This window comes from Chelon labrosus (assembly GCF_963514085.1).
Source record: "Chelon labrosus genome assembly, chromosome: 4".
In the NCBI taxonomy this organism is placed as follows: Eukaryota; Metazoa; Chordata; class Actinopteri; order Mugiliformes; family Mugilidae; genus Chelon; species Chelon labrosus.
Window position 1 is genome coordinate 3726143 of NC_140340.1, and position 20096 is coordinate 3746238.

At 44.7% G+C, this 20096-nt stretch overlaps 1 protein-coding gene across 3 annotated transcripts in view; it reads right to left on the reverse strand.

Annotated features, from left to right (window-relative positions):
* Positions 1 to 219: 219 nt before the first annotated feature.
* Positions 220 to 20096, reverse strand: part of foxp1b (forkhead box P1b) — a 150072-nt gene continuing 130195 nt past the window's right edge. For all 3 annotated transcript variants that reach the window (XM_084542776.1, XM_084542775.1, XM_084542777.1), the window contains 10 exons: positions 18431 to 18538; positions 14124 to 14211; positions 12837 to 12920; positions 8794 to 8998; positions 8619 to 8695; positions 7949 to 8050; positions 6283 to 6404; positions 5372 to 5441; positions 5005 to 5171; positions 220 to 2397 (listed from right to left, as the gene is read on the reverse strand). In XM_084542776.1, coding sequence (XP_084398902.1) covers positions 2253 to 2397; positions 5005 to 5171; positions 5372 to 5441; positions 6283 to 6404; positions 7949 to 8050; positions 8619 to 8695; positions 8794 to 8998; positions 12837 to 12920; positions 14124 to 14211; positions 18431 to 18538 — 1168 coding nt within the window. In that variant the 3' untranslated portion in view covers positions 220 to 2252. The remainder of the gene's footprint in view (positions 2398 to 5004; positions 5172 to 5371; positions 5442 to 6282; positions 6405 to 7948; positions 8051 to 8618; positions 8696 to 8793; positions 8999 to 12836; positions 12921 to 14123; positions 14212 to 18430; positions 18539 to 20096) is intronic.

Below are 20096 nucleotides of genomic sequence, written 5' to 3' on the forward strand. Positions count from 1 at the left end.
ATCCGCATACCCTTTATGTTGCACACAAAATCTGCTCCTGACCAAAACAAAAGAAAAAAGAAAAAGAAAAAGAAGCTCCTCTTTTATCCCACTCAGCTGGCCCAAAGACTAAAAGTTTTCCCTAATTTGGTCATCATTTATTTTGGTCAGACTGCTCAACCTTACCGCAGCTGTCCTGTCCGAGACACCCCACCCCACCCCCCTCCCCTTCCCCTTTGGTTTTTATAAAAATGAATGAAAACGCCAGTCTGAGGAGCGTTCCCTTCAGTCTGCCACCGGCTCGATCACCGTTGCTCAGATCGTGCGATGGGAGAGAGCGGAGGAGGAGAGATATTTGGCCTTAACTGCTATTGCATGGAACACACAACATTGACTTGTAGTTTATCTTTGGTAGTCACAGAACAAGATATTAAAACACATAAAACAAAAAGCCAAATAAAACTTAAAATAATAATAAAACTAAGAATAAATTAAAAGTGGTTGATTGCAGTCTTGAAATCCATGATCTCTTAAATTTAACTTTTTTTCTTGCTGCATCATAAAACCACATGTGGATTCCACTCGGTTCAACGTTGCGGACTACAACTGTTGGCGTTTTGGGCGACACTGAGCGTCGAGGACTCCACGTTCTCTAAATGGCATGTACGGGTATGTTTTTGGGCCCTTTTCCGATGGCTGTCAAATGCTGGAATGTGCAACGCTTAGGTCTTATTGCAGGTCTCAGGATTGTTCCCTTGAAAGAAAATGAGCATTTCCTCCGGTGTGCAATTATTAACACTCAAAACTTAAAACTAGTCATGCGCGTGATACAAATAAAACTACGGGGAATGCACGTTTATCTCGGAGCACTGAATGAAATTACAGCGTGGAAAGGCAGACACGTTTGATTAACGGTGACAGTTGTGTTCAGGAATCACAATTAGTTGGTCTAAATCATTATCTCGCCGGTGCACACCTGACATTTTCATTTTGCTTTAAAAAAAAAAAAAGAAAAACCTGGAGCTTGTAAGTGATCAGAAATTGTGTTGCAGCTCAGCATGCTCTGCCGTGAGGGGCTGTTTTAAAGTATAATTTCATAAGGATAAATCATAACCTGCATGATTTCTCTGTCATTCATTCGCATCTTAAATTAAACTTCATTGATGCGTGGAGGGAGCCTTCATTATGAGTAGTGCATTGCCAATGGACTTCATGAGCAGGAGGGGGAGGAAGAGGAAGAGGAAGGAGGCGGGAGGGGTGGGCTACACGTCAAGAGTGGTGACTTTCTTTTCTTTTTGGGGGGAAAGATTGTGGAATAAATGACAGAAAAATACTAAGTCGGTAGGTGACATTCTGCTTCATGTGTGTGTTTGTGTTTAAAGGAACAACATGAAATAAAAATCATGAACATTCATCATCGAGTGCTGACCACACAGAATCTCCACAGCATGGACATGAGGTCTGATCAGTTCAAGGAAACAATTCAAACAAAAGATGAAACATCTACAACAGCGTTGAATGATGGCGAAGACACGTAACGTTGATATTTTATAACCTTTCACCCCCCCCAACCCCAACCCCGACAACAAAAAAATAGAAAATAAAAAACCCTCCCATCCTTCCCACCCAAGATGGAATCAAACCAATGAGAAGTGTTGAAGGCAGTGACAATGAACACTCGCTCTCCCTCACACACACATACACACACACGGTGTAAATTAAATGTCAGTCATTCTCTCTCTCTCTTCAGTTTCTGGTCAGATGTTTGTGTCTGAGAGAGAGAGGGAGGGAGGGAGAGTGGGTGTGGGTGGGGGGTTTGAGAGGGGTAACCCTTCTTGCAGTCCACTGAGTGCAGTCAGTCCTGGCTGCCGCGGCCTGGGTTTCCCAAACTCCGACCACGTGGCCCCCCCCCGGTACCAAACGAGTCCGTCTGACACATGAGTAGAAATGAAGTTTTTTTTTTAAGCGTTACTTAAATCAAAAGTAGAAAGAAATCAGAGGCGAGTGTCCTCATGTGGGGGCCTCCTCTGGGTTGGTTTTTTTTTCATGTGTGTGTGTTCTTGCTATGTTTTGTAATGGCACTAAAAAGTTTAACTCGGAGACATTTGAGTGCTGTCATCAGTGGCTGAGACTGCAGTTCAGTGTTTGGCATCTGCGGAGCGTTTCCGTCTCCCAGATGACCCAGACTGCCTCGGCCTCTGAGGCTGGGGGGGAGAGGAGAGGGGTGAAGGGAGGCAGGGAGGGAGGGCTGGGGGCTGGGGGCGGCGCTAGCCTTACAGCATGTCGTCGTGGCCCTGGTCGTCGTCGTAATCTCTGTGATGGTCGAAGTCCGGACTGTGATTGGCGGTCGTTACCAGGGAGAGGGGACCTTCGTGGTCGTCGGGGTCCAGTGGTTCCTCCTTAACGCTGATGTGATGCCTGGAGGAGGAGGAGGAGGAGGAGAGAGGAACTTACTAACCCTTCACAAAAAAAACAAAACAATAAAAAAAATGATCTCGACCCGAGCGGATTGTGTTTATAAAGGAAGGAGCAGGGGAACAAAAACAAATGTCTGGCTTTCAGTGAGCCTGTGAGAGGGAGCCTCACTGGTACTGATGATAATTTCTGCTTTTCTTTTGAGGTATTCCAATCCCGGCAAAGCTGCAGGCTTTTTTATTTTCATGGCAACCGACAACAGGGTATTCACTTAGAATTGATAAATGAGGAAGATTAACAACGTGAGACGAGGAGAGGAGAGAATGGACTCTGCGGAGTGAGTGGGCTGCCGTTGTCAGCCTCCTGGTGGCGGAGGATCAGTGCCGCGCTGTGTGTTCCCCTTCCTGCTCGTTAACATGCACAACCTGCGAGGCGGGTCTCCAGAGGACGACCCCGCGCCGGCTTCTATCATTAATCAACTTCAAGCAAACACAGCGACCAGACACCGGCATACATGCTTTAAACTCCAGAATTAATGCATATTTTCAACCAAGTGTCAATAAGGGAAGAAAAGCGCTGGCAGGAGAGGCGTGCGAGGAGAGAGGCAGCGGCGCTCTCGGCACAACACCGTGATAAGAAACAGAGCCCTTACGAGAATAATAACGCTGTCACTTGTAAACAAGGCAAAAACATGAGCACCCCCCCCCTCCACCCCCGAGCTCACAGCCTGGGCAAAAGAGCCACTAAAGAGATGAGATCTGCCAAATTTCTCATTACAGAAACAGAGCAGGAATAAAGCGGAGGGGGGAGCGGAGGCCTGGCTGTGGCGTTACGAGCAGCTGCAGGGGACTAGCTGCTCTAACCTGCGGTGCCAGGCTGCCGTAGCGGAGGTAGAGCGGTGTCAGGATGAGGCGCCGGGCTCATTTACTACAACAACAAGGGACAACTGGCACTTTCTTCATCACCAAAGCCCACATTTGATTTATTCACACCAGGATGTCTTGTGTGATTTGCAGCTATTGTGATGTGAGGCACTCGTATGCTAATGAGCTGACATATTTTGGTGTAAATTATAAAAAAAAGGCAGGGGAGGAGGGAAGGGGGGGAAGTAAAGTCAGCTTTTCTATCATTTTCACATCAAAGTAACTCCACAAGTGCCGTTGCCTCAGGTCTGACTCTGTGGCTGCAGGGCAGACATGAAATTGTTATTATTATGCTATTGAACTGCATGCTGATTCCACACTTTGCTTGTAATTAGCCTTCTCTGGATGCCGGCTCTCGTCTGGCTGTTTAAGGGCAGCGCTCTGGTTTCTTCACCGTGTTAAAAAGCCGCGTCCTGTCAACCGGCGGCGCACTGGCACATGTGGAAAACACATGTCAACAGCGGCGATGGGAAGAGAGTGTAAAACCAGGGAAGCTCTGCGCGTTCACAGCCTGAATGAAGACTTCCCGTGGACAGAACGGATTATACAACGTTTATTGCTCACTCCATAGGCGTAGAATGCCGGGTATGTTTTGTTAATAAGAAAATAAAGTTCTTTAAAAGCAAAAAAATAACAGATTTAATTCATTTTCTGCTAGCGTATAGACACAATTATGTTGAAGGAGCTGTGAGCTCTATCGGCCTAAAGATAAAAGCAGAGGGGGCAGAGGGAGAAGCAGGCTGCCTCTAGGCCAGCACACCCATCCTGTCTCTGCCTTTCCTGTTCCACAGCCACGCTCAGAGCTATGTTCACAGTGATTAGGGATGGCACTTTCCTCCATTTGGCCAGGAGCTCATTACTGCACCTTTTTTGTTTTCAGGCAGAATTTCCCCCCAAGCTCAGACATTTCATGAGGCCATCCCCGAGTCTACCCGTGCTGCACATCGGTGGTCTGCCCCCACATCTGGAAACGATGCAGCGTGTGCTGTATTATTTTAGGCTTCAAACAACTTAGCAGACACTCCTATACAACAAGTGAACGGGGAGCTGCGGTTTCCAGGCCGACCACAACTTTCCTCCATGAGACTCTTGGATGATGTCCTCCAGACTAATTATGCTTTTTTTTTTTCGTGTTATTTTTCCTTCGGAGGCTCAGAAGCGTTTCTGAATGTGTTGCGGCTCATGTTGCGCCGCGTCGAAGCCAGCGATTCTGTCACTCTGCGTTCTGGCATTTTGTAAATATTTTAACAAAGTGGAATGCCGATCGTGGCGGGGCTCAGCCAGACAGCGGGACACATAAAGGAGAGTTCATAAACTCGCCGTTAAAACAACAGAGGGGCTCCGCTCGGCTCTTCCTGACCGTTCTGGTGATGGAAGCTTCTAAAAGGTGGAGTTTCCTTTACAGCAGGGAGGCCTGCCACTGCACTGACCGTGACCCCACACACCATCCAATATCATCCCTCTCTACTTTATTTATTGTGCCTCTGGCATTGTTTCTGTTTGATCTAACGCCATGCATTAGGTAATTTTAGAGCATTTTGGGTGGGCACTGGAATTGTTTTCTGTCGACGTCTATTTGGAGTGTGTCTGTCTCGGTGGAATAAGCAGCCAGTTTTTTTTCCTCCCCCCTTTCTTTACTTTTCTTAAACAGAGTGTGTCGGTGATAGAAAGTGTGTTTGCCACTCACATAGCTGGCAGGGGCGAGCGTCCCGGACTGCTGTCACTGCCGTTGCTGTTTCCATGGTCCATCGCTCCATTCATCTCCTCACGGATGGCATTGGCCAGGGAGTTGAGGGTGGGACTTCCAATGGAAGCAGTAGTGTATAGAGGTATGTTGTTTTCTGCCATTGAAGCCTGAAAAGCAAAGCCCGAAGCATTAAATGTGAAACGGAAGAGAGTTGTCAGCACTTTCTCAGTTGCCCATCACTCTTTTCATGCCCTAAAAACAAAGTAGAAAGTGACTAAGGAAAGGACTCAGTAAAAGACTCGGCCCTAACTGTCTTTTAAAAGTTCTCAGCGAGGCAGAAAAAGATGAAGTCACTTATTAGTTTTACCTGGAAGGCAGCAGAGAGGGTCGGACCATAGCCCAAGCTGGTCTGAATGTTCTTCACTAAGGCTGGACTTCTGCAAACAGAAAAATTAGATTACAACCACAGACCATCACGTCTCACCTAGCATGCATTCCTCTGATACAGTATCTTATTTCATTAAAAAGAAATCGATGCACTTTGTATAAGAACTAAACAAGTTTACTGGTGTAGTAATGTGGATATTAAGGATATAGTTCTAAGATGTTCAATCACTTGACAATACCACACAACTATCTTCAACACTTTGCATTTCATGGAAGGAAGAACAGGTTGATGGAGGCAGATCTTGTGAAAGCAATTTGGATGGGCAGGCTTAACACAAAAAGCATGATGGCAACATTGAGGTGGAGGTGGAGGGGGTGGGGAGTGGCATGCAGGTGGGGCCAGGGGGGACCACTGGAGTTTGCAGGGCAGGCGGAAGTGCTTACTGTACGAGCAGCTCGTCAAAGTTCTCATCAGCGGCGTATTTCCGAGGGCGGCCTCGCTGTACGTGGCGGCCGCGCTTAAACTCCTCATCATCAACGGTCCAAAAGGACCCAAACTCATCCTCTACTCTCACAAAGCACTTATGCAGGGAAAGGTTGGTGCGAATGGCACCCTGGGAAAGCGAACCAGCGGGGGGGAAGGGGGGGAGCCAGATGCAGATGCAGATGCAGCGACAGACAGACAATGGATGGACAGACACAGGGAGGAGGTTGAGGGTCAGAATGAAAACCACCAAAAGGCAACTGGAAGCATGAAGGGAAGGCACCCCCAAAGCAAGCGTGGACGTTATGGCACACAGACAATGAGATGGAGCAGTAGCAGCAGCAGCCTCTTCCCATCAGTGAGACAGACTCTAGTCAGGGCACAAAAACAAAAAGGGCCAAACCTACCCACTGATCTTTTGAGGCCGTCTCTTTTGGAACTCTATTTCGTCGACTGTCCACACAGCCCCTTTTACGTTTTCTACTCGCACAAAACACTTGTGAAGACTAAGATTATGCCGGACTGCATTCTGCAGTTGGTGTAAAATAATAAAAAAAAAAAAAAAAAAAAAGAGAGAGAAAAGGGGTTTCTATCAGTACATGGCTTCATGGGAAAGAAACAACAACTTCATATTAAAGCAGGAATATTGTGACAGGCACCGGATGAAACCTGAACGAAAACCAAAAAATGATGTGGCAGTAAATGGTCCGTCAATTTCAAATAACTTAACACATAAATATTTACTGGTTTCCACTGTAATTTATCTCTTATATCACTCGCATCCTTCTTTCTTATCATTAAAATGCTGCCTTCTCACAAATTAAATGAGCGATAAACAGAAATCAAACATTTTATTTATTTATTATAACTAAGGCTGTCAAAATGAATGTGGATTAATCCATCACCATGATCAATCTGATTAAAAAATTTAACGCAATTAACCCATCTGCAGCGCAAAACATTTGGGGCAGTTTGTCCAAGTAGAGTTACCGTCACTCATGCACAAATGGCCAGTTGATCCGGTAGTGACAGGCAGCAGAACCAGCCGGTAAAGATGGAAGATGCTCAACATCATGTTATCTTTATCGGTTGGTTTGTGCATGTGTGACGGTAACTCTACTTGGACAAACTGCCCCAAATGCGTTGCCAGAGACGTTCAGAGTCATTCGGCGCTGCAGATAATTGCTGTAAAATTTTTAATCAGATTAATAATCATGATGGATTAAGCCACGTTAACGCGTTAATTTTGCTAAAAAAATGTAAAACATAAGCTATAATGACTTAACTGTGGCTTCACCTCCAAATTATTTAGGTACGGACCCTAGACATGTATCATGCCTTTGTTATTCCAGACTGAGTGCATGTGTATGTACTGACTATGTGTAAAAAGAGGAATCCAGTGTTTATAACACCAACGTGCCCCTATGGAAGGGCTGTCAGTAAGTGTGGGAGCTAATGGAGGACGTGGGTGGAGCAGGGTGGTGGGGATGCTGTCTGTGTGTGTGTGTTGGGTCCCGTAGAGCTGCATGTGACTGATCAGCTAATGCTTAGAAGGGCTCTCACTGCTTCATCGCTGCTTTCTCATTCTAATCTCACTTCTCTGTCTGTCTCCAGTGGTTTCTGTTTTGTTGTTTTGTTTTGTGTGTCTGTGAGTGTGAGTGTGTGAGTGTGTTTTTGTGGCCTGGTGGAAAACAGAGTGTTCCCTTCTGAGGAGAGTGTGAGGGGCTCAGCCAGGAGTCACTGGCAGAGCACTGCTATGTTAAACTAATGCTACCCACCAGAACATCTCCACATTTTACAGGGGGAGGCGTTCTCATTTTTCTTCTCTGTTTTTTTTTTCTTCTTATTCCCAGAAATGTACGTTTTCTTCTCCTTGGCTGTTCTGCGTTGGCCGATGTGTTTGTTTTAAGGGAGGTTCATTTGGACGGGATTAGCGGCGCATTGTGTAAATGTTCGATTATAAAGGTATTAAGGCCTGGCTATCGTTTAGCGCCGCGTCACATCAAAACAAAAAGTTATCTCCTTATCGTCTGTCTCTGGTGCAAAAGACGTTAGCAGGAAAAACAAAATTACCTTCCATGTCGCCGCGTTGCGCCTAAAATATGCAAACATTCGTGTGAACCAGTTGTAGATTTCGTTTAGTGTTAGCTGCTTTTCTGGAGACTCGAGGATTGCCTGGATGAGGAACAGTGACAGAAACAAACACTTACAACTTTGCTCCTTTCACAAAACGATTAATAATTCACAGGCGGCATGCAGGTCTGTGTGTGTTCTGAGAAAAAACACAAGAAAAAAAAAACTGTCTATGTAAAGACTCGGTTTCTAAAATGCACTTTTTTTTTTTTTTTAATTCCTAAACGGAAAAGATTTGAATATATTTTCTTCTGCTCGTGCAAATGAAGGGCGAGCGAAAACATTTCTCAGGCAGATTACAGGGCAGCAATTATGGACGGCACAGATTAATTCCTGAGATCCCAGATTACTGTGGTCGAGCGATAATTGACTGGCCATCTTAAAACAGGTTTATCCCTACTGTTGTGTGAAATGAATTTGGTTAATAATCGCGGCCCCGCCACTGAAATGCTTAATCAAACCCAAATTCTCATATGTGGCTGTGTTTTCCAAATCCTGAACACATCTTTGCAGATGGTTCATTGTCTCCTCCGTCTAAACTCTGCTCAAATGTGATGAGAAATGAACAGTGAGAAAGAAAGTTGTTTCTGAAAGGCAAAGTGCTGCTTACCTGTCTTATTAGTGAGGCGTACGTGAAGGGCGGTCTAACGTCTGCGTTCATGTAAAACTCTTTGTTCTGACTAAGATCTGCACACAGGAAACAAACAGGCTGTGTCAACACGGATTATAACAGTGGATCAGTAGCTTGATTACATGGCTGTGTCTGGTTTTATGTGCTGCTGTACCTGGAGAGATGGGCATGTTGTACTTTTCTGAGTAGCGCCGCCGCATAGGGCCCACGCTGTGCAGGCTGTTGGCCGTGATGACGGAGTGGGTCTGGGACAGGGGCGTGAGGGGCGTCGTCGGCGTGGTGGGGGTCTGGGGAAGACTCAGAGGAGGAGAGGCCTCCGGGGCCGACTTGGACAACGTGACGTTGGACACTAGGTTGAGCTGAGAGACGGAGACCAGACCAAACAAACGGAGAGACAGACAGTTAGTCTCTCTAATTACCCCCGACGCCTCATTGACTATGCATATCTCCTTTCTAATTGCAGGCGGGCCCTGAGATGATCCATGAACGTTTGCTAAATGTTTGGAAAGCAACCCTAGAGCCCTCCACTCTCCACCTCCTTTATTCTGCAGGCTTAGCTTAGCTCTGCTCTCTCTCTCTCATGTCCCCTCCCTCTCTGTTGCTGCCGTGTCAGGCCTGTCCCCAGCTCTCTGTTTCACCGCCTTTGTTCAATCTTTTGTCCCGTTTGGACAACACCCCATCCACCCACCTCATCCACAGCGCGGTAGCCAGCAAGGGTTGAGTTGTGAAGGGAAGATGAGTGGCCGGCGCGGCTCTGAAAAATGACAGTGTGATTCTCACCTACCGCTGAGCAGCCCCGCTAATAAGGCATCCAGAGGAAGAAGCCAATCTGGGCTAATTACAAGCTGAAATTGTATTGTGAAGACTCTAATTAGAAGCTGCTTATGGAGGCGATCTGATGATTAACTGCTGTATCTGACTGACCTCCATCATTAGGGCCATGATGTCCGCGGTAAAGATGGACCCATAGTGTTTTCACGGACGGCCTTACGTAGCGCGAGTGTTTGGTTTCACCGCTGGATGGGCTGGGCGGGCTGAGCCAGAGAAGGGATTTAAGTAATAATGGCTACAAGGTAAACTAATTACGGCAAGTGCTCCGAAGGTATAGCATGGCTTCCAGCTGCTGTGGCAGCTCTGAGCCGAGTGCCAAGCCTCCGTACTGGAGCAGCAGTCAAGTGGAAAATTCTAGCCTGACCCCCCTGCTCCAGCTATTAATTGGCAGGAAAACTAATGACACATATACATATTCCCGCAAAATTGTTCTAATTGCTAATTTGCCGAAGGAGGCCCAGTTTCCAAATTAAACATGACTTCATGTGACTGTGAGAAAAAAAAAAAGGGGAAAAATGGAATAATAAAGAAATAGAAGAGAGCCAGAGAAAGGGACACCACCGTGGGTAGGAAACATCTTTGACATCACATGTTGATTACGAGCGGTAAAAAGACATTTGATTTCTGCTGATAACGGTTTCTGTTTTCATTTTATTTTACAATTTTATTTTTCCCTGAACCCCCCCCCCATTCTTCAAACACACACGTGTCCAAGTCCTCACAATGTCTATTTATGTTTCCGAAGCTGAACTCTGGGCTTTTTTGGCAGAGTCTGCCCAAATAATTTGGATCCGACGCACAAAATGTAGACGACATCCTCACGCACGGTAGCAGAAGACGTGTTATTCTGAATCGTGAACAAAATAAATTACACTTGGGCTTGCGTGTTTCTGACACAATGCTATCAATAGAACGGGGCTGCGGTGTTGACTTCTCTTCCTGTGGATTAGCAGGCTTTGTTTCATGTTTCATCCATATTCCCTGGCCATAAACACAGAGAGGCTTCAACAATAGGCCAGACAGGCTGGTAATAGCCTTGCCTTTGTTTGCCTCACCATTTGGGCTCACTCCAGTTCCTAGACAAAATGAGACTTCAGACTGAAATTAATTAAATGGTAATTGGTGATCTAATTATACTGGCTTTGACTCGGCAAGCTGCTAAAGAAAATAAACAAAAAGTCCCTCCTTAATTATGTATGGCGTAAAAGGTCAGATTTCTGACAAGAATGCTTAGTGACACCGTGTGCAGACACCCGCCCACACAGACACACATATAAACACACACACACAGAAACACGCATTGCTAATGTGGCACATTTTGTTTTGATCCCCACTTCCTCCCGCCCCCCCATCTACCTCAGAAGAATAAAATGAATCCCATTCATTTGACGCTGTGAATGCACAGTATCAGTTTGTTTGTCTTTAATTATGGCTTAATGTAAACCAGTGAGTTCATCTGAGCTACTTTGCTGTGACAGTTGCCTAGTTATACATGCCCTTCTTTATATGCGGCAGCACAAAACAGTAAGAAAAAAAAAAAGCAGAACTAGCAATTACTGGAAGAACACTTTTTTTCCCCCCCTCTCTCCAGAGTGGCTCTATTTCCAGTCAGCTCTGAGAATACTTTCATTCCACATCATCTTTGTGGCTACTCTCTGATGCTGCAATCTCACTAAAGCCTCGCTGGGACTCCGGGCCCTGACCTGTTTAAGTCCACCACTCACCCAGCTGAAGTCAGACATATTTATCAAAGCATTTCATAGCAGCTCGCAGCAGGCAAAAAGCGCTAGAGAATGGGAGTCTATTTATTTGAATAAAAATCCCCCCCCCCCCTCCACCCCTCGCCCCTTGAGAGTGCTAAAGCTGAGCCCTGACACAGCCATTCTCACGGGCCCCGGGGAGAGAGAGGAGAGGTAGCGAACTCAAGATGCTATCTGCCGCCCCGACCACTTTTCATATACAAATGTCCTCATGTCAGAGCCCTCGTTTTGCGCTCTAATCTACACAATCAGAGTGTGTGACACAGGCGCAGCTTTAACAGACAGCTTATTGTCATTCGACGTCTCCAGGCGCTTTATGTTGACTGACTGCGCCGTGTCGAGCCTCTGGACGTCAATAGACACCTCTCTCGCCGTAAATAAATGATCCAAGCTGCACAGCATGCATGAAGAGGGACACGACTCCTGCATGCATGCTTTGCATCTGTGCGTTGTGATCGTTGCTCATTTGGCTATCCGAATGAACCGTCGTGCAGACTGAAAATGCGTTAGTGGGGCGCCCTTGAACGTGACAAAACAGAGCAGACACTTAAATGCCATATGTTGAGGCTTTGCCCCCCCCCCCCTATAGGACAGGGATTAAAGCAGGAGGCGTTATACACCGCACACTTTGAGAGTGATAACGTTAGCTGACAAGAAAATAAATTGATCTGCCATGGCATTTGTCGAATGGAACAAAATTACATGTGGAAATTTTCAGTGCTGACTTTCAAGAAAATAATATTTAAGTCAAAATCACACATCAGCCTCTGTCCAGACTGAATATCACTAATTAGTATAATTAAGTAAAGATGTCCGAGGCTAATTCCTGACGACGTTTTAACCCTTTAAGTGAGAACTGAAATGTCCTCAGGGAGGCATCTGCCATCATCCTAAATCAATATTAAAATCGATACTAGGTGCTACTAACATCCACACTGCTCCACATCAGCGAGCACCCCTTAGTAGATTAGTGGGATTATTTTCTCTAAGTGAAATAATACAAATGACCTTTTAATATTTTTCTTTTAATTTTTAATTTTGCAGTGTTGTTATATTTCAGCCATCATTTAAAAAGAAATATATTTTTACACATTTAACAAGGTTTTATTGGAAGTTTCATATTTAAACCTCCTGGAAAAGAATATTTCAACTCTGCATTTTAAAGGACTGTAAGAATACATGTTTCATTTCATCTATTTATAATCTGACGACCCCTATGATGTGATATTATTATTATTATTATTATTATTATTATTATTATTTCTATTCCCCCCCCCCCATCTTTTCTGTTTGCCCCAAACAGGCAACGGTTGTCTGGAGCTGAGGATGGGAGCCATTACAGAGAGTGTGCATCCAGTTCATCACAGACAACAAATTGAATCTCGGATGTCAGCAGATGTGGTCCAAACCATATTTACTGCCTCCCTCAAGAGAACAGCTGTTTTTATTTAGCAGATAAATAAGAAGATGGAGGAAGGGATTAATGAATACATGTGGGCCAATTAAGACAAACAAAAGGATGTGAGGGGGGAGGGAGGGAGGGAGGGACAAGAGAAAGAGAAAGAGAGAGAGAGAGAGATGTATGGATGACAGGGTTGCTGCTCACCGGCTGTGGGGTGGCTTTGGGCTCCGTGGACTTGACATGGAGGTGCGTCATCATAGCTTGCAGACGCTCTTTGTCTTTTGCTAGCTGTAATGACAAAGAAGAAAATATTCAATTTTTTATGAACACACACACACACACACACACTTTGCTATGAGCATATAAGAGCAAATCGATCGTTTTCCTCTCGGGACCGTCCCAATTACTCGTCTTTAAAATGCTTTTGGAAGATGTCAACAAGTCTGCACTTCAGACAATCTAACCACAGTCAAGGTTAAAATACAAAGCGCCTCGTTGCCAATAACAAGCCCGGGCCCCTTTCTCTACCTGTCTGAAACTCAGCGCTGTCTTGGCTGCCACCTTAAATTATGGTGACGGGTTGCATGCAGGGGAAGTCTGCGCCTGATAAACCTCCTCTCGATCCCTCTGGGATAAAACACCACCGGAGCGGAAATAACGGGACACTGGCATGGTGTGCAGCTAAAATCTCACCGTTTAAGGTTAACATCCCGTGCACCGCAACTGTTTCATACTCATCGTCAGTCGTTTTGTGGGTATTACGTGGCTAACGTGTGGACCACAAGTGAACATCGTATAAAGTCTGGAATACTGAAGCTAATTGGTAAAAATACTTGTTTAATGCAATTGTTGGATTTTTTTTTTTAACATGAACAGACACGTATATATAAGTCTGTGGCCACTACAATGGGATGACAGTGGACCGCGTCTTTTCTTAATGCACACGTGCATATCTTTTTCTCTTCTCGCTTAAAAACTACATTAAAAACCACTCCCGGGCGACACGGTGTTATAACTACGGATTACTATATCAACATTTCTTTGCACCGAGCTGCAGTAAACCTTTTCTGTTGCCTTAACTCACTCAACTCTGATTCCCGTCTGTCCACACCGCCGTCGCCGATTAATTCCACCAAGTGTTTTATTGTTGGTGCCAAACAGTTAAAAGTCATAAATAACTTTAAAACCCAGTAAAATTCAAAAATGTAATTATCTTCTCTACTTAGCCCCGGGGCCCTTCATATATCTTCTCCTGGCTGTCATGCATACATAACACATTTTTAATGACTGGTTACCAGCAAATGTACAAAAATTATTTCATTATTTCATTCTGCTGCCACCCCCCCCACCCCTCCACCCCACCCTCTCTCTCCACGAGTGACCCCATGGCTGATATCAGGCAGACGGGGAGGGGGTTCGGCAGACAGTGAGGAAGTAGAAGCAGAAGAAGACACATAAATATTTGGATCAAAACAACTGCTGGGACAATACCTGCAGCTCCAGCTGTTGTACGACCTGCATTTGCACCCGACACTGGGCCGTGCTCCTGTCATCCAGGGCGTGCTCATTGTTAAGATGCCTGGAAAACAAAAAACAGAGAACACACACACAGACAAAAAAAGTTGATGTCAGTTCATCTTGTGCAGCTTTTTAGATGGGTGCACAATATACCGAAGACGAGGCGTTCACATTTATTTAAATACTAAACATCGAACGAACAACATGCTGCAATAATTACACTTCTGCAGAACAAGAAAGAAAGAAATACTTCTTTTAATGTGAAACGATGACACTCAATATTTCATGGCGGTCATGTCCGCTCCAACTACAGCTCACAGATAAGAGGAATGATTGAAGAAGTTCAGGTTGGATTCCTTTGCTAAATTATGCACCAGCAACCTAATGTCATTTCTTTTTTCTTTTTTTTTTCTGCAGCTTTCCTTTGCCTGGTTGATTCAGCCCTATTTTTTTATTTATTTTTGGACTTTTGTTTGTTAATTATACCATTAGAATTAAGAGATTTCACATAAAGGCAGAGCGAATGTAGAGGACAACAGGACAAGGAGATAGGATCTGTCACAAACTTGAATTATGGATATAATTATACGTGATTATTATATAGAACAGGAGAGATGTTCTCTTTTCCTGTACATTTATAACTAATCTAAATAAGTAGCTCGCCGGGGTAGGAGACAGGGTTTTTTTTTTTTTTTTCTTTTCCTGTGATTTATATAAAATGGTGGAGATAAGGTTCATGAGTGAAGGAAATATGATTGGAGGAATTTTATCAGCCGCCGCATGAATTACTGTTTGAAAATGCTTATGCAGGGGCATTTCATTAATCATTTAATCATAATCCGAGCAGGATGTTTGAACTGATTTCACAAATACCCTTTCATTTCACTACTTCATTATGCTCGCTAATGGATCCAATATATTATATATATCATAAATTATATCACATCTTCGGTGACCATGTAGGTCACTGTCACCAGGCATGTCTCCGTGTGTGTGTGTGTGTGCACAAAGTGGCGCCGGCAGACGGGAGAAAGGTGTGTGACGCGCCTGCCTTCCCTCTTCATACGCTATTTTTTCCGTCATTTACCGCAAATCAAAAATAGCCAGAGTCAACCTGCGAAGGTGCGGCGGCGTCGTCGTCGTCGTGATAGCCCAATAAATTTCGACGCAGTTGCCGCGTGTACAGACAACACATTTGTGCATTAAACGCCACATTTTACACTCAGAGGAAAAACAGACACGTGGAAGGAAAGGGGAATAGATTGATAGAGCTCTGTTTGAAATACGAAGGCTTCTTCTGTTCTGCAGCGGCATTCTCAACCTTGAGGTGAATGATTTAAACCTTTATGGTGGTCTCTTCCCACCATCAGGCCTTGCTTGCTACTGTGTTTTCACAATACATTATTTTTTTTCTTCAGAATGACTGTGACATGCACTCAGCTCTTAAAGTTAATTACTGTGGCAAAAAAAATAAATTAAAATTAAAATTAAAAAGGCATATTTAAAGACAGCGTGGGCAATAACCCCCCTATTGCTGGAATCAATTCAGACTTCTCTTTGCTTCCCATTTGTTTGAGTCAAATAAATGCCCATTTAATTAAGTAGGCCAGAAAATGAAACTGGTAAACATTTCAGGACATCTTACTAAATTTCAAAGAAGAAAATAATAGGTAAAGACGTTTGGGCTCCAATTTAACCGGCACGGACTGAATCTTCAATGAAGGGCGGCCTACGTGAGCTGCTTTGGAATTTCTCCGTTCATATGAGACATGTGCCCTGCTTCTTTTCATCCTTTGTTACATTCCACTTTATTTCTTCTAATGACATGGAGAGTCACAGTGCATAATTAATAGGAAATGAAATATTCAGATGGCCCCTAATGCAGCCTTGAGAGGAGTGTCTGGACACGGGGAGCAGGGGATACGGGGAATTGACATCGAGGGAGACTATGAACGTTGGCATGTGTCACTTTCTGGACTTCAAATGAAGCCACTTTTAAAAGCTCTCTGGCAGGATGACAGGCTCTAATGTAAATTGCCACAGTAAAACAAGTTAAATAGATGCTCAGATTTTTACATACCAGTTAGTTTGCAGGGTTATTATTTTATTTTCTCTCTTTGCAATGTCTGTTTTTATGCACTGGAGCCACAGCTAATAAGGATGTCTGTGAGGAAGGGAATTTAAATTAAATGCACACACGTGTAGTAGAAATCTTTACCTTTAAAATGCATTTATAATTTCTGCATTGATTTTTTTTATGTCTAAAATAACAATAATTTATTTTTTATCGTTTTGCATGGTTCTCAGTGTCATTAACCTGCATCAAACGTCTAAAACCGTTCCTGGTGAGGTGTTTAAAGATGTTTTTTTGTGGTCCGAGCAGGCAGACGGTGCAGCAGCACTAGAGGGCACTGCAGTGTTTCACTGGCTCTGACCTCTGCACTGGACACTGAACAGAGGGGGTCTTGACCCTCATAAAAAAAAAAAAAAAAAAAAAACGCCAGGCCCTGCCATGAACCCAGCTCCACCCTTCTGTGTGTGCTGATCCCCCGAAAAACAGGAACAGGGATTTGGTGCTTTGTATTTATCAAGATAGTGCGTGTAGGTATGCAATGTTTTGTTTAAAAGATAAAATAAATACACACACGGTTTAAAACAACATTTCAGCCCTGTGTTAGTTGTTGCTGTTGGCATGCGGAGCTGAAATCTGGTTGACGTTAGAGTCCTCCTCACCTTTCTTTCTTTCTCTCTCTGGTACACGGCACACTGTGTTCTGCTGACTGCACACTCGCAGACAGACACGCACATCTTCCCCTTCACTTACATTTTCAACCTCTAGGAGACTTCTGCGATGTGTTCTTTGTTTTTATTTTTGATTCCTTTCGGAGGCCTTGCAGTATCAGTTGCCCGGTTTCATGTGGAAGTGCTTAAGGGTTTGAGAGTTAACACCTTGGTGAGCTGCTCGCACTCTAGCCTGCTGTTAAACAAAGGCAGCTTTGTGGAGACTCTCCCCAAATGTTTTCTTAACATGTTCCAAGCGGTTTGAGCAGGCAACTAAAGTAAACAAGATGTTGCCATGATAAAAACACTTGTAAAAACACAGCAGAGTGCACTTAGAGACTTTTTAAGGCAGCGCTCCACCGGGCGCGCTGAATTTAATTCTCCTCTGTTCTATAAACAAAGGGTGAGGCAATGTCAGAATACAATAAATAATGATAGATTTAAGAGGGCACTCCCAAAGCTGAAATATGTGTGTCTATGTGTGGAAGTGTGTTTAATAACTCAGTGTCACAGGATGTTTATTAAATTAAAACAAAAACACATGACTGCCTCTTTTCAGTTGCTCTCGTACCACTGTACAGTCTGGTGTGATGGGTCTTTCCAGCGGCTCAAAGTGGAACAATCAAAAAAGAAAAAATAATAATAATAAAAGGATTCAAAATGTTGACAGAGAGAGTTAAACTTTCAGCAGCTTTCTGCAGCAGCACCTTTTCTCTCTGCGGCGTCTGTGTGGGTGAGGCCGTGTGTTCGCTGGGTGCTTGTTTTAGGATAATGGAATTGTGTCATATCTTGTTTAAAGTGCGACTAATCCGGGGTGACAGTGAGCCATTGATCTGCTGCCACGACGCAGATGTTTTCATCCTCTCTGTAACCATGGCACTGTTATGTGCTGGATTACCTAGAGCGCACAGCACACAGGGTTGATTATTAAACTGAATGTGGGGGGGGGGATCAGGGAGTGAAACAACGGCCTACGACAGGCTGGCTGGAGTCAAAGACGCCACGCGCCAGGTGATGCTGCCTTAGCTGGAGGTGAGGCAGGTGGTTAATTTTAACAGCACACCAAATCTAGAGGTAGAGGATAAGACCGAAAGGACGAACAAATGCCAACTACTAAGAGGTGGCTAGAAAAGGTAGTCTGGGACGTATAAAGCCATCCCCCTGTCCAGTGACAAGGGCAAACATGCAGAGCGCCCTAAGTGTGAGCTGCCACAGATAAACATCCTACCGTTGTTTGTTTGGGAAAAACGGCCCCCGTCACCATGGGAACTGCACTTATCACAGGAATTAGAGGCCCATGCCGTTCCCAGAAGGAGACACCACCACAGTACCCTTGTCGAGAAACGGCCAACCCAGACTCAAGAATAACATCCAGCTGCACCTGCAGCGCGTCTGAGTCGCTGGGGGTCACACGAAACGTGTAATCGAGCCCAACAAGTGGACAAAAAAAAAAAACAACAAAAAAACAAACCTGTCTCCAGCTACGACTTTTAACTTACTTGAGGAATGAATGGAAATCGTCAAAGACCGCCTCGCATCCGGGCCACTTGCAAACACCGTGGCCGTAGAGAGGGTGGCTGTGGTGGGAAGGCTCCTCTAGCGTGGATCTGGAAAAGAGATTGAAAGTCATCAGCAAAAAAAAAAAAAGTTTTCCCTGATCCCAGGCCTGTGGTCACGTCACACGAAGAGAAGGTCAAAGGTGACGCCTGGTTAGCGCCTCTCTGTGTGTACCGTGTCTTGTTTCCACACGAGAAACGCTGGCTTCTGCCTCGATCTGTGAACCTTGGGCTTTGTGGAATCAGCGCTCCTCTGTGCTCACTGCTCTTAAAGCGGCGGACTCTTGTTGTGAAAGCACAACAAAATCAATATGTAATTATTTAGTATCACTGAGCCATGTTGCAATTCACTTTGATCAAGACTGCTTGGGGGCTCCCTAAGTCGCTGCCTGCTGCATCGTGTCCCAGGGCCCACCTGGAGGAGTCTGCACCACGATATGAAGCCACCACTTTCACACCGTGCACAAACTGTAAACAACCCCCCCGCCGGCCCTCCGCCTGGTATCAATTTATCTACTGACCAATCCATGTCACCAGGGGCTGACAGGAACGCGTCTACGGGGAGCGTATGGCTTTTCACGCAATCAGTCTAAATAGCGGGAAGATCCCCGAAAAACAAACTTTACAACATCTTCCATATGGCGAGAGGCGTGGAGCCGCGGATAACCACGATCAGCGCCGAGAGGAAGCAGCCTGTGTGGAGGCAGTGTCTGCTAAGAGAGCGAGACAGGCAGCCATATGGACACAGGCACCGTACAAGACACACAACTTTCAGCTACAAGAGCCTGGGGGACTGGCCTATATCGCTACCACCTGTGCTTCTGGCGGCTCGCGAGCACAACGCTGCTGCTGCTGCTGCTTCTCCTCCAGCGTGAGCCCTGCTCTCTCAAAACGACGGGACGGATAAGGAGATTCACTGCACCGCAAACTGTAGTGGCGCCACGTGGGAATGACCCCATCTCATTCATATACATGGATCCAACAAGAGATAGTGTCTAATTTTACTACGTAAGGGGATTTCTTTAATGACAAAAAAGGGGAAAAACAAATACCGAAAAATAACATTTTGCATTTTGCGGCCAATCATCACATCCGCTGCGATTTGCAAAAAAAAAAAAAACGAATTAAAAAAAAAAAAGAAACTAATCTAACCGGCGTGCCAATTTTCCAGGATTAAACGAGCCGATGTTCAGATTAAAATCTCATTTGTATCAATGTTAGTAAAGCCGTACCTCAAGTAGGAAATTTTAAAGGTCGTCACAGGTTTCCTTGTGTTATAATTACTTGCTTAAGAGTTCACATTGTTCATAACATGTGATAATTGCGTTGCAATTAGGAAGCAGTCAAGCATTCATGAATGTGGTTAGCAGCTTTTTTTTTTCCTCCTCCTCCCTCTTTCAAAAGTCAGAATTTTTTTATTCAATTATGAATTATGCATTCACATTAAGACCTCTGTTTTGATACAGCTAATAAATAGACGGCGGAAGAACGGTTATAATGAGTTTTTAACAAGGAAACGTGTGGACGGGTGAAGGTAATGCTGTTTTTTTTTTTTTCTTTTTTAATTTAAAGGGATCCCTTTTTTTTAATTCTTTGCGAGGAGGCTTGT